The sequence below is a fragment of the Elephantulus edwardii genome, unplaced genomic scaffold, assembly GCF_000299155.1.
Source record: "Elephantulus edwardii isolate Elephantulus edwardi_28Jun2011 unplaced genomic scaffold, EleEdw1.0 scaffold00061, whole genome shotgun sequence".
NCBI classification, from domain to species: Eukaryota; Metazoa; Chordata; class Mammalia; order Macroscelidea; family Macroscelididae; genus Elephantulus; species Elephantulus edwardii.
Genome location: NW_006399811.1, coordinates 14,940,800 through 14,956,015, shown reverse-complemented (window position 1 = coordinate 14,956,015; position 15,216 = coordinate 14,940,800). Strand labels below are relative to the sequence as shown.

Genomic DNA, 15,216 nt, shown 5'->3' with positions numbered 1-15,216 from the left:
AACAACAACAACAACAACAACCATTGAGCACATTATTCAACTGCCCACCAAAGGCTTGAACCAGCCTGGAAGTGAGGGGAAAAGTGAGAAATTAGTGGATCCTTGAGTTTACTTAGAAGATAGTGCCATTAAGATCATCTGATGTGGGATGTGAGAAGAATCAAGAACAATTCCAAGGTTTGGGCTTGAGCAATTGAAAGAAGCGCTTGCATTTACTGAAGTGGAAAAGACTACAGGAGAAAGTTGTTTTTAAAACCTGTGCACTTCTTTTCCTTAGAGAGCCAAGGGCTAAGATTTGGAGCTGAGTATGGTTGCGATGACCTGTCCGAGTAAGGATGTTGAGAAGGCAACTGGACATATTAGTCTAGAGTTGAGAAGAGATAGCCATGCTGAAGATAATCATTCAGGAACCTTAAGGCTTTGAAGTTGGATAAAAGGAAGAAGAACTTTAAAAACTGTGGGGCCTGGGACAGTCTAGCATTTTGAGTTCAGAAATCAGCAGAAAGAAAAAAGGGCAGTCAGAGAGAGAGAAGGACAACCTGGGGAGTGAAGGAGAGGAAGAAATCCTGGAGACCCAGGGAAGAGAAGGACTTGGAGATGGGAGTGGAAGCAGCTAAGCCTGAAGACAGAGAGATGGGCACACATCCCCTCCATCCATAACCACAACAACACACCATCATACACACACACACACACACACACACGGCATCACACTCTGGTGTCCAACCACCAACCACAGGAATGGGGAAAGTCTGCAGTCTCTATGGCCCAACACGTACAGAGATTCTATTTGGACGAGTTAAAGCTGCGTGTCCTGCCTTGTGGCCCTGTGTCTCTTATTCCATTTGTCATCCTCAGGAGGCAAGACTGTCACCTGTGTCTGGAAAAAGAAAACATCTCAAGCAGTAAGGCCTCCATCTGCTTGCCACCCACAGAGCAGCCTGGCACCGTTATTAATTGGGTGCTCAGATCATTAGGTCCTGAGTGGAAAGCAAGTAGCTGCACTGATATCGCCCACAGGGCACTTCTCCCCTGAGGCCTGACTGCCATGCTGAGCCATTCTTTCCATTCTTCAAACACGGATGCACACTTCAAGTAACTCCTTTACTTCACTCACTCTATAAAACATCCAGGAAGCTCTCAGATTCAAACTGAAGGCAGATCCTGCATCATGCAAAGAGTAAAACCAAACCAAAATCCACTGGTATTTATTCCAAATAGCAGCAACCCTGGAGGACAGAGCAGAACTGTCTCATAACGTTTCTAAGTCTGTAAATCTTTATAGAAGCAGACTGCCCCATCTTTCCGTCCCAGAGTGAGACTGGTGGGTTCAATCTTCTGGTTCACAGTTTAATGCTCAAGCCGATGTACCACCATGACTCCTTTGATCTGTACTAGACTATCCTGAAACACCTGTAATGCGATGTAATTTAGGAATCACCCCACAACCAACTTGGATGGATTCTCTCTTTATTTTCCTTCCCTTTTCTCCTCTCTCTTTCTCTGCTCTTCTAATTTCTCTGGAGTTTTAATTCCTAATTTGTGCCACTTGGTTGCCAAGTTTGATTGTATACAGGAATCACCTGAGGAGTTAAAAAAATCAAAACCATCAGACCTCAATCTCCCAGAGATTACAATTGAATTGCATATGAGTGTAAACTGAACTTGGGGATTTTTTTAAAAGCTCCTCAGGTAACTGTAATGTGGAGCCAAGTTTGTAAACTAGTGCCTTAAATTGCTTTCTAAATAGTGAACCCTAAGCTTCACTGTTTAATTCTGGTTGACTAATTATGTTCATTCTACTGCAATTTGCAGCACCATGATACATGGAGAAGAGATTGAGGTTGTCAACAATTTCAGCTTGCTCGACTCTACAATCAACACTCTTAGCACCAGCAGTCAGAAAATAAAAAGACAAATTGCAATGGGAAAATCTGCTGTCAGGAACTTCTCCAGAGCACTGAGAAGCAATGATATCAGTCTAGAGACTAAGATGTGCCTCTTCCAGGCCATGGTCTTTGCAATTACTTGCTAGAGAGCTGGACAATGACTAAGGATGACAGAAGAGGAATCAATGCCTTTGAGTTGTGGTGCTGGAGAAGAGTCTTGAACATATCATAGACTGCCAAGAAAACAAATAGTTCTGTCGTGGAGAGGGTGAACCAAGTTTCTCCTTGGATGCTTGGATTTTGAAGCTCTGTCTCACATATTTTGGGTATGTGGCCTGGGTCCTTGGAGAAGGACATCATGCTTGGAAAGGTGGACGACGGACAGCACAGGAGAGGAAGTAACTGGGGCAAAGGAGGATGGTGTGTCAGTATTAATATGACTGGCTCAGGACAGGGTAAAGTTCAGAGCTGCTATATATAGAGTAGATATGAGTCTCCGGTTACGCTACAGCACATAACAACTGCTGAGAATTTGTTTTCCCACTCCAGATTTACTAAATCAGAAGCTGCATTTTAACAAGATCCGCAACAAGTCATGGAACTGGAATGAACTGGTTAGAAGCCCTAAGTGAATTCCAGTGCAGGATTTGGGGGAGGGGGGACTCTAGGTTCATTATCTCAAAGACAGATGTCCTCAAAGAGCTGCACTGCTTAGAAGTAATCAGCCTTCTCCACTCCTTGCCCCACCTGGGACCCATAATTGGCAAGATCTAAATAGTAATATGCCCAGGCAAGATCCAAGTTATATTAAATGTCATACCTTTCAGGCCCTTTGAAAAGAAAAATTGACACATGCTTTCCCGAAAGCATTGGGTAATGAGTCTCAAGAGTTTGAAAGATGTCCAGTTCTTGTCTTTTGATCCAGTTATTTTACTTCCTATCCTAAGGAAATAATAGGAGATGTGATGAAAGATATATGTATAAAGAGCATCACATTTTTCTTTCTAATTGCAAAAAGTCAGAAGTAACTGAACAAGATCCATAATATAGAACTGGGTTACTAAGCCGTGATATATCATGGTGCAATAAAACAGTGAAATGTTATTTTGTTGTTATGTGCCGTTGAGTTGCTTGTGACTCATAGCGACACTATGTACAATAGCCCTAAACCCTACTCTGTCCCTTGCCAATTTTATTGTCTCTGACACGCCTATCCCCATTACCTCAGTGACAGAATCAATCTATCTCATCAATGGTCTTCCTCTCCTGTGCTGTCCCTCCACCCTCCCAAGCATGACGTCCCTCTCCAAGAACTAATCCCACATTGCAACATGTCCAAAGTATGTCAGATGGAGCTTCAGAATCTTTGCCTCCAAGGAGAGCCTGGCTTCACCCTCTCCAGGACAAACTTGTTTGCTCTCCTAGCAGTCCATGGCATATTCAATACTCTTTCCAGCACCACAGCTCAAAGGCATCAACTCTCCTTCTATTATCCCTAGTCATTGTCCAGCTCTCTGATGCATAGCAAGTAATTGCAGAGACCGTGGCCTGTATCAGGCATACTTTAGTCTCCAGCCTGACATCGTTGCTCTTCAGTACCTTGGTGAGATCTCTGACAGCAGACTTTCCCAATGAAATTAGTCTTTTAATTTCCTGGCTGCTGGTACCAAGAGTGTTGATTGTGGAGCCAAGCGAACTGAAGCTGTCAACAATCTCAAATCTCTTTAGCATCCATCATGATGCTGCTAATTGGCCCAGTGGTCAGAAACTTTGTTTTCTTGATGTTGAGCTTCAATTCATATTGAAGGCTGCAGTCCTTTACTCTCCACAGCAAGCGCTTCAGGTCCTCCTCAGTTTCAGCAAGCAGGGTTATGTCATCTGCATAACATAGATTGTTGATGATACTTGTACCAGGAAGCAGACATCAGAACAGAGCAAGGAAACACTGCATGGCTCAAAATTGGGAAGGATGTGTGTCAAGGATGTGTCCTAACTCCATATCTTTTCAGTCTATATACGGATCAGATTATCTGGGAGGCTGGGCTCTATGAGGAGAAGTGTGGCATCAGGATTGGAGGTAGACTTGTGAAATGTTATAGGGATCATTAAAATGGTTTTAAAATAATTAATGTTCATAATAGAATGCTAAGGCAAAGAAGGGGAAAGTACTAATTAGATAGTTTAATCCATTGTGGGCATAGACCCCATTTATACAAGAGGAAAACAAGAAACAAACACACTAAAGTTATTTGGACTGTGATTACTACTGATTTCTGTTTGCTACTCCTTGGGATTTTCAGGTTTGTATTGCTTTTATTATCAGAAAAATGAAAGAAATTTTTTTTATTTTATTTTATCATTCTGTATGTGTGTACCGTCAAATTGGATCTGACTGGTATAGGAAGAAACTGCCCCTCCTTCTCCAGCAGAGCGTCTGGTGGATTCAAACTGTGTACCTCTGAGATTGCAGTGCAGCTTTTTGCCACTAGGCCACCAGAGCTCCCTAGGGGAAAAAATTTAAGAAAAGTGTTCTTACTTTATCTGGCAGCCAGCTTCTATTGCCGGCTAACCTCAGGAGTAACCCCCAAGAGTAATACTCATCTTGTCACCCCTGTAACACAGCAGTGAATACCAAACATTGCCATGTTATTCATTGCCTTTGAGTCCCACACCAACTTTTGCAAAATGAAATATGAGGGCATTTCAGTCTCTCTCATGAGAGAATTGAGGACTAAGCTATACTCCCTGAGAAGGAGAATCTGTTTTTCCCATGAGGGTATCTACCAGGTAAGGAGCATAGGTCATTTCTTTTATGCCACAACATTATGAACTCAACAGGAGCCTTGAGAATTGGGAAAATCTTGCCCAGATATATGAGTGCACATTTATTCACTTAGTCTTTGTTATGTTGGTTTTGATTAAGTCAATCCTAACTTGAGTTGACGTTAAGCACAACAATATTAAACCATTGTGAAGACACAGGGTCTTCATTGACTGATTTTAGGGAAGTATTTTGCTAAGCCTTTCTTACTAGTTGCCTGTTTGCCTCACAACAACACACATCTTCAAAGGCAGACAGGTGTTTGAGGTGCATTGGCTGGGAACTGAAGAGGCTCTCACTTTGAAAGGCCAGAATTCTATCAGAGAATCACCACTGCCTCCTTATTCAGTCTAGAAGCACTTCATTAGATGTCTTCTTGTGTGCCAGGCAATATTTCTATTCATTTAGGTTACACTAGTTCCAGGGTTGTTATGTGAAGGAACTGACCTACAGGGCTGCCTGAAGAAGCCAAGGTTGAAACTAAAGTTAGAGGTTTTAATATGACCAATGTTAGTCAATTGGCCACCATTGATAAAACTAAATAATCAGTGGACTGGGGCTTTGGGTCATGGTCTCACTAACAGGCTCTTTTTCTCTCTCATTTTCAACATCTCCTAAAAACCTCTCTTTCTTCAGATGGAGGTGATTGTTGGAGACTTTGGAATTGTGGTGGTCCCCCGGGATGCAGCTGATACAGACCGAATCATGAACCATTCCTCAATACTCCGCAAATACAAAGTGAGTCTTTCCTCTCCCTGAAGGGATAGTTATGGAATGTAGTCCTGACCTAAGAGGCTGGGGAGGCTGGAGAAGTGAGGGAGTAAAGGGAGTTTAGTGTAAGGGACTGTCAACCAATCTCTCTGCTCTGTCTCCAGAACAACATCATGGTGGTGAAGGATGACATCAACCATCCCATGTCTGTTGTCAGTTCAACCAAGAGCAGGTACGTTTGAAAAATAGCCAGAGAGACTTTGGCCAAGTATGTATACAAGTTTCCACACAACTCTCCTAAGTCAAGGTCAACCTTTAGATTCAAGCCAGCAACTGTAATTTCAGTAGTCTCCTATTTGGACCACATTTCCATGTCCCCAGTCATCTACATTTAAAAAGTCATCTAGATGCTCAGGTTTCCCTCTGGAACATCTCAATCTTTGGTCTTTTGCCAAGGATTTTCTGGAGATGGAGCTATTAGGAGTTAAAAGGCACAAATAACAATAACCACCAAGTTTTGGGAAGCCTTGCTGCACGGGCGGGGGGAGGGGGTGTCATCTAGTTATCTGGTCTGGGCTGGTTTGAAGAAGAAAGAAGATTTTTTTCATTCTAGATTTTTTCCATTGAGATGCTTATAGAACACTGTATTTGTAAGGGTACAATTTCAGTTGCTATTACAAACACACTTCAACATCCAGAGGTTTTGGAACAATAGATGTTTATTACTCTGATGAATTGATGGCCACAGGTTGAGTTTGTTTTTTACTTTACTGAAGAGTCAAAAGGGATTGATACCTCTGGCTTCTTCAACATAAAACTTCCATCTCTGGATTGGAAACTGTTGCAGTAACTGTTGTTCTTAGAAAGAAAGGGCAAAATGTGAAGCCCTTTTCACAAAGATATGTCAGTAGGAAGATAAGCCTAAATTGTATATTTCTATTCCCTTCACATCCTGCTGATTCAGCATCAGCTGCATAACCATATATAGCCTTCAGTGAAGGCTATGAGATAAACTACAACTAGGTAGTTATGTACCTAGCTGGAACCCAGGAGGTTCTACTACTAAATGGAAGAAGGAGAGAAAGGATTGCAGAGGCTAGTTAATATAAATTCCAGGTAGAAACACCCAGGGAAATGGTGGAGTTAAGTGCCATGAGGTTGATTATGACTCATAGCAACCCTATGAACAACAGATCTGAACCTTGCCCTGTTCTGTGTCATCCTGACAATCTCTGTCCTGCTAAAGCCCATTCTAGTGCTCACTGTAACAGTCCATCTTATTGGGGGACTTCCTCTCTTTTTCTGACCCTCTACATTCCCGAGTATGTTGTTTCTCTCCAAGGATTGATTCCTCCTGAGAACTAGTGGAGTGTTAAGATATGTAAAATCTAGGAACGTTAAGGTGTAAAACAGAGCCATGAACATATATGTTACAGGCTCATAAGTTAAGCCATTAGTGTTAAAGTTCCAAGGGGAAATTGAGTCCAGAGGAGAATCACCAAGAAGAGAAGGACCCGAGGAACACCGACATGCAGAAGAAGGCTAAGGAACAGTCAGAAATCACTAGCGCTAATAACGCAGAAATTAAAGTAGGAATGGAAACAAAGGTGGGGAGCATTGTCCTCTGTGCCATATATTTCAGAAAAACAAAATGATCCCAGGACACATGAGTTCTTTGCATTTCTTCCCTAGTTGTACTTTCAAGAGCAACATCAAGTGGGAGGGAAGGCAGGAACCAATGAGAAGGAGACAAGGGAAGACATTCAAAACATAACTGCCCATCAGCTGCCATGAAAACTTGGGCAAAATATAAAAATATCTACTAGAAATTAGGGGAGGAAAATCATGTGTCCCATGGAGGCCTACTAAGTTGAGATTTCTGGGGGCTGTGCTTAGAGATCTACTTCCGGAGTGATTCTGATAAAAAAGTTGGGAATCAACATTGAGAAACACTTTTGAGAATCCAAGAAGCTTTCCTGTGACAAAGAGGCTCTTCCCTTGCTTGCACAATCAGCACAGTGTTCTTTAAGACAGTGATTCAGTCTCCCAGGAACCCACAGGATAGGGTTCAGAAGCCTTTTAGAATATAAATATCTTAAAGAACAGGAATTTTTGAAAGTAGGCCCTTAGGGCCTGACATTCCCAGGACCATCGTATAAGGAGGCAAGAGGAAGCCGTCAAACCAAGGATGGAAAGGAAAAGAAAAGTTACAGACACTCGTGTTATTAAACCCTGTGGGGGGGGGGGCGCTTTATACCTCTCCGTGCCTCCCTTTCATAAACACACAGAGTTCTCAGCTGAGGGTTCCTGTGGGAAGGAAACGACATGGCCAATCATAAGAACTTCGATGTTCATTTCTCATCATGAGGCCATCATGGTGGGAGGAACTCAAAGAGATGAGCTCATGAGTTAACCAAGGCTTCTGTGGTATGCTTGGTCCTTCTCTAACTGCTCAGTAAAATGGTCCGTTTAATCCTTTTAATAACCGACTGAGATAGGCACTAATACCCTCATTTTTCAGAAAGGAAAACAGAACGTCAGAGGGGTTTAAATAACTTGCCCCAGGTTTCTCAGCTAGGGCGTGGGGCAGGAAAGAATTATGAGGCCAAAAATGCTGTTCTGACATGGATACCATATGGCTGTTTTAACATGGATACCTAAAGAAAGACTGCTCATGGGGTACTGGGGAGACAGACTTAACCTGCTAGGCTGTTCCTCTCCTTGAAGGAGTGAGTAGGTGAGTTCTCCTGACCTGCTGAAAGGAGGCCCCTCTGATCTATTGTTTCTTCTTGTCCAGGCTGGCCCTGCAGCATGGGGACGGCCACGTGGTGGATTACCTGTCCCAGCCAGTCATCGATTACATCCTCAAGAGCCAGCTGTACATCAACGCCTCCGGCTAGCAGCCACACAGCCCTCTGCTCCACTCTCCCTACGTCCTCCGCCAACACACTGGCCCCTCCAGTCTCTGTCAGTCCCTCTGTTTCTCTCCTGCCTCTCTGTTTCTTCATCTCATCATGACTGTTCTCCCCACTTGCTGACTTGACCTCCACAGTGTGGGGGGCCTGCAGAGAACCATGGCATAACTTACTCCGCAGTCATCTTTGGACAAACTTTCCTCTAGTCTCCAGGTTGGGGTGGCCAAGGGAATCGGGGTGGGAGTTGGGGAAAGTATGGTCCTTGGAGATGTTCTGGCGTCCGTCTCCCAGCATGCTCTGGGGAGGCGGCTCTGGTGCCCATCCTCCCAGCATGCTCTGGGGAGGCGGCTCAGGCACTCGCCTTCCCAGCATGCCCTTTACCACAAAGGGCTATTTTATTTCCTTTTTTTTTTCTTTCTCCCACTTCTCTTAGAACTTGGATGAAATTAATGTCCATGGTTCTTTATGTCATAGTCTTGATGCACTTCTATGGTATTATTTCCCCTCTAATAGGCTATCATAGCCAGCCTCAGCAACAATAACTGTGTGAAGGTAACACCTAATAAAGAGAGCCTTGACACCTCGCTCTCCCAGCACGCACACAGACATACACACAGACACACACAGCCTTTGGCCAGGAGTGAGACTTTAAGGATCTGAAACCTGAGAAGCAAGTCTTAGAATAGTAAGGTTTCTCAGAAGAACTTGAGTCCATTTCCTTAGTTCTAGGGAACTGTTTTTCTGATGTCCTGGACCTACATTCACATAATACCACTTCATCCTTGGTTTTTAAGGCCTGCCCTGGTGACTTAACATGAGCTTATTTGAACTACGGCTGATGGAGTATGGGTCCCTTGCCAGCCCAGACATCTCCAAGGATTAATTAAGGCCACACTTAGGCACTTTCAGATGTCTAAGAAGAATCACATATATAAGGCCAAATTCTGATAATATAATTTCTTAAATGTGATGGGAATTTATTCAACTTTAGCAATTTCTGCTAATGGGGATTATTTATTGCCACTTGAATGGGAAACATCTTTGCCATAATATATGCCCAGCATGATCTGGGAGAAGCCAATTTGTAGTTCTGTAAGGCATTTAGAATTCTCATTCCTGCCAGCTGATGTGACACGGGCAGCACACAAAGGTGACTCTTTTTATGAAGCAGTCCTCTGGCCTTGTTCCCGGAGACTGGATAGTATCTCCGACGACCCAGAGAGCCTGGTCACCACCCCAAATACCTGATGAATCTGTCTGACTGGGAAGTAGGATCACGTAAGAGTGATCTTTAGGTTATTTGAAACCTCTATACTATATGGATTTTGCTATTTCATCCCTTTTTCTCCCTAATTCCCCGCCTTTCTGTGCTGTCACAGTTTTGACAAGCCCTATTTGAGTTGTTAGGAGCCTGGTGGCAAAATGGTTAAAGAGCTTGGCTGCGAGCAGTTTAAACCCACTAGTCACTTCACAGGGAAAAGATGCAGTAGGCTGCCAGGCCTTAGAATCTGCATGGGGCAATTCTACACTGTTTGATATGGTTGATATGTATCTGAATTGACTCAAAAGCAATGGATTTTGGTTTGCTTTTTGTTCTGAAGGCCTCACCTATGTACTCCTTGGAGACTCCAAAATTACTCTTTTGAGCTCTGCATCTCTTGTCTCTGGCTCTTGAGTTTCTGATTGTCTATTTAAAAAAAAAATAGTTCCTCAGCACTATGGAAGTTTTCAAAAACATCTAAGAACATTCTTGGCTCAGGAGGCACAGGTTGGGACCTGACACCAGGAGCAAGGTTCTTCATCTCCCATTGTCACCCCTGCAGCACCCTCTGGTAGTCTTCAGGAAAAAGAACTCAACAGAAGAGCAATGTAGAGGAGCATCCTGGGAGTTTTACTTCTTGGATTGTGGAAATAATCTCCACAGAAGGAAAGGAAGATTCTAGAGTCTCCATGTTTGGCCAAGGATTGTAGTTTCTTAAAACTGGGGGGAAAACCTTTAGAGCTCTGTTGATACAACATTATCCTTTGAAATAAAAGGAGACAGAAGAGATCCGCAGGATTGAAAGTCTGGTCCAAGGTCACACACGAAGTAGTGATAAGGTCTGTTCTCCTGACTCTGAGGCCATTGTTCCAAATGGTCTCTGTCCCTCCAATTCCTCATGATACTGACAAGGTATTAAGGTTTCTACCTTTCCCAAGCCTTTACCTAGCATCTTTCTCTCACATTTTGTCTATCCCAGGTACTCCCAATATTGCCATTGTACATGTCAGTCCCAGGGGAGGATGTATTGGTAAAGAAGGATACTAGGTTTCTAGGTTTCTCTAGAAATCATGAGATATCACATTAATTTGCAAGAAATTCTAAAAACTGTTTCTCTAAAGCCAAGAAAGGAATGTTTTTGTGGAAGGCTAAGAAGGACACAGAGTGTGCAGGACGATATTATTGCTGGGGGGAGAAAGATGGAAGAAACTTTTCTAGGAAAAAGAGCCATAGGCAGTATAAAGAAAACAAAGAGATAGACTTCCTGAGGGAGAATGATCCGGTGTGTGGGTGGCTTCCAAAGCCACATATAAGGGTCTATTTGAGAAGACCGGAAAGAGATTAATTCTTTTTGTCTCAGATCCACTCTTGGTCAGCTGGACTCTGTGGTTAAGCCCATTTAGTCCACAGCCCATGGAAAGGAATTGGACTGCCTCTGGGTGCTTAATGAGAGACTGGATGATTTGTGGGATGTGAAAGTGAGGTAAGTTAAGGAAAATAACAGAACAATAAAAGATTTCTGTAATAAAACGGGGCAGATCCTGGTAGATCACATGTGTCGTGCTTTAGCACCATCCATTTTTCATCCAGCCAGGCACAGCCAGCACCAGAGGGTGGGTTCAGAGTTGAAGTGGTAGCCTAGGTGCCAACAGGATGATCTTCGTGGTCCTGTTCTTCCCATAGAGGTTGGCAGTGCTCAGAGGGCGTGAGAATGGCTAGGCTTGCAACTAGAATGCCAAGAGAGGCCTGAAGCCTCGTTTCCTGCTTCCTAGTAAAAAAATTCTACCCACTTTCTTGCTGAAAATGACTGAGATGCTATGAACAGGCTAGGAGGAAACCCTTTGTGACCATGGCTTGCTCCTCACGTAGTGCTCCTCAGTGGGGCTGGCAGGTGCCTCAGTCATCCCCCAAACCACCTCCAGGACCTTCTTGCTTTCATTTTCCTTGAATGTACACAGGACCAGGGAGGAATGTCTCTTACTGAAGTGCCTGAAACCCAGAGTTAGAGCTTCTAGAGACGCTGTCCTGCCTGTCTCAGCCTTGCCAGTCTTTCTCCAACTTTCTCTAGTCTCTTGCTCCAGCTTCTTGGAAAGAATCAAAGAATTTCCTGCTCAAATTAAGCAGAAAGTGAAACTTGGCAAATCAAACTATAGCAAGAGGCAGAAAATTACAGGGAAAAATGATTTGTTCTTTAATAGCTCTAATTACACACACACACACACACACACACACACACACACATTTTGGGGACTAAGAGAGAGAAGCATGTGATTATATTTTCTTCCTCTAAAGAACAATGCAAACGTAAAGGAGGAAAAGATGAAAAGCTCAGGATCTCTCCCAAAGCTACTGCAGGAGGGCCAGTATGGGGGATGGGAAGGGTGGAAAACTAGGACCGATTTTGTAGCTCATCCAGTTAGGACGGCATGTTTTAGGGCTAGTATTGTGGTCATAATGATGAATACGCTTTGTCACATTCATCCAGTTTGCACCTTCCTATAGCTGCCCAGTAAACTCATGTCTTCATGTGGTTTCTTTGTCGTGAGAATTTGAGTGTTTCATTAGACAGTCCTGGTTAGTTAGAAAGGAGTTAGGGCTCCTCCCCATCTACTTTAAGCCCAGGGCCCAGAGCTCAGCTTGATTCAAATGATCTGGAAGGTTGTTAGCATGGGGAGGGGAAAGCTTTTCTTTTAAACCACTCTTTGGTCACAGAATCTGCCATTTTAAAAGTAAGATTTGCTTTCTGGAAATTAACCCATTAAGGGGGGGAAAAAAGACATTTCAAGTTACAACACCATTTCACAGTGAAATATTTTGAGTAAAATTTTGTTGCTAGAGTAGTCATGAACAAGACTTTTATCAGCAAAATGTTTCAATTACGTTAATAAATAAGACAATGCTACTTCAGTCTCTTGTCTTGGTGTGGAACCTTCTCTATGAGTTGCAGAGTTACTTTTTCTTTATAATTTTGTTTGAAAGGAGCCAAGTGCTGTAAAAAATGTACTTGGAGCAGAAGATGTTTGGTTGGTGGCCAGTGTGTACTTTATAAGTCAGTGTTACCCACTGAGGGAGCTCTGGTGGCCTCGTGGGTAAAGAGTTGCATTGTCAACCCAAAGGCATGTGGTTTGAATCCATTACTGGGGAGAAAGATTGACAGACTCTCTATGTGTGATTTACAGCCTCTGAAAACCCACTGGATGGTCAGCTATGAGTCATTTCCAACTGTACAGCAGATAGCAACAACAATATAACCCACCCAAGATGACTTATTAAAATTCTGGCTACATTTTCTATTTCTAGAAAGAGAATCTTAGGTTGTGTCTAATTTGCCTACTACTGTTAGATGATTGTGATCCCTTGATGGAAAGAGTAGTTTATAAAATAAAAATCTTTGTAAAAATTTTGGTAACTTAGTACACTAGCATAAAATATCTTGACTAAAACAGTGATTATTCAACCTATAGTTTGATTTGGAAGGGTGAACTAAACAAAAACAAATCACTTGATAATTGTTCAATTCTGCTCTTCTCTCATTTCTGGTTTTAGTCATAGTCCATATACTGTTTTAGGATTAAACTGTGGCTGTCATTAATGTATTATTAACCAACCATGATTCAGAAATTGGAATAATAATTCCCCACTTGCCCAAATTACTGTGGTTCTTAATATTTTTGTTTAAAATTTAAATTGGCCCACTTTATGTGTATGTGTGTGGTTTTGGTAGAAAATCATAATGATGTTTGGTAAGCCTTATTTATTATTTATATTTATGTTTACTATTTGGCTTACAAAGCCAAATACTGCTTCCCTGCATCCACCCCCACACCCACACCCACACCCACACCCCGCACCCCACACCCACTCCCAACACTTTCTTGGGATGCATTGAGAGCCTGCTTACATTAGAGGATGTTGTTGTTAAGTGCCATGGAGTCATAGATGACCCATAATGGCCCTATGATTGAAAGTCTTGAACACAAAACTTTCATCTTTTCTCCAAGTTCATAGAGTTTCCAGAGGCAAGTTTTTTTTTGGAAGTGGATGCCACTCCTGTTTCCAAGCCTGTTTATTCGAGAGTTTCACAAAAACAAGGTCAGAGGGCCAAAGGCCCAAGGGCCCAAATACTTTTTTAAACACTAGGTCAATCCAATCAGCTCACATCCAATTGTAAGCAACAGCCATACCCAATTCTCGACCTCAAACCAGAGAACACACCTTTGCAGAATTCAATCATTCCACTCATCTTCCCACCTGAAAATAACCCCAGCCTGGTGGCAGAATGCCTTTTTAAATTCAAAGCCAAATCCAATCAGCTCACACCCAATTGCGAGCAACAGCCACACCCAAGTCTCAACCTCAAACCAGAAAAAGAAAAATTGCTGATTTACACCATTTTATAAATAATATACACTAGACCTGAATTAGCACACAGTGAAAACTACCCAGAGCAGAACCCAATGAGGCTGTCTTGTTTTTCCAGGTCTCGCAGTTTTCTGCATCTGATAGAGCACAGTCTTACTAATTTTCTATCATTCACTTTAATGGAAATTATTTGAACTTTCCTACTCTAATATGCTTTCACCTTACACAGGTTTTGGCTTTTGTATGTTTTACTGAAGCTTGTACATGTACATGCATATTTCTGCCCCTATAAACCATATAAGTAAACAAATGTTGGAATTTCCTAGGGTGCTCCATAAAGCTAATAGTGTGTATGTATGTATGTATGTATGTATGTACATATGTATGTATGTATGTATATGTGTGTGTGTGTGTGTGTGTATCAGAAAGAAAGAATCATCTTTGCTTTCCAGTTTGAAAAATAGAACCAGAGCAAGGACTCATAACATTCCCATGACTATGCAAAACATTGAAAGAAGACATGGTAAACATAGCCCTGATCCTTGAGATTTGGCCCAAACGTTAGGCATCACTAATTACTTTCTTACCCTTTTCCCCAGCTCCAAACAGAAACCACATCCTGGACTAATACCAGAAATACATCTGCTGTGAAGGAGTTATAGTCCAAGGGCAGTTTCATTTCTACCCTTCTCTACAAACAGAAACCTTGTGAGTCAAGGTAGATGCTGTGTGTAATAGTATAATAACAGCACAATAAATCACAAAGTCCTCAGGAGAAATACAAGGGGTTTTTTTCCATTACAGATGACGAATACTGATGAGAAAGCAGAAGGAAAGTCCTTAAATTTGGCATGGTCCAGTCAAGAGAGGCAATAAGAGGCTAGGTCCTTGGTAGATTAACTCCTACACCCACTGCACCTTCTAGTTAGAGACAATGAATGTGTCTGTCAGGCATTCAAAAATGAAGGGATCATTTCCTATACAGGATCCTTTCCCATTATTATAAAAAGTATTCTTGGGATTTTTTAAAATGCTGTCCCTAAGGGGTCCATTTAGTTTTAGATCACTTAATGATCACCGATATGAGTGTGTAAAATAAATGTCTATTGTTTTTGATTAATTGAAAAAGTTGAGGTCTATGTAATATAGCCATCATTCTACACTCTCTCTTTGAATATAATATTAAAGTTGTTGTGTGCTGCCGAGTTGGTACCAACCCATAGCTGACTCCCCAGCAGGCTTTCAGAAGCAGTAAAT

General features: G+C 42.3%; 1 protein-coding gene across 1 annotated transcript in view; it reads left to right on the top strand.

Moving 5' to 3' along the window:
* Positions 1–8,488, top strand: part of NMNAT2 (nicotinamide nucleotide adenylyltransferase 2) — a 260,996-nt gene extending 252,508 nt beyond the window's left edge. Inside the window, exons 9-11 of the mRNA XM_006887752.1 lie at positions 5,347–5,448; positions 5,586–5,653; positions 8,219–8,488. Coding sequence (XP_006887814.1) covers positions 5,347–5,448; positions 5,586–5,653; positions 8,219–8,321 — 273 coding nt within the window. The 3' untranslated portion in view covers positions 8,322–8,488. The remainder of the gene's footprint in view (positions 1–5,346; positions 5,449–5,585; positions 5,654–8,218) is intronic.
* Positions 8,489–15,216: the final 6,728 nt, after the last annotated feature.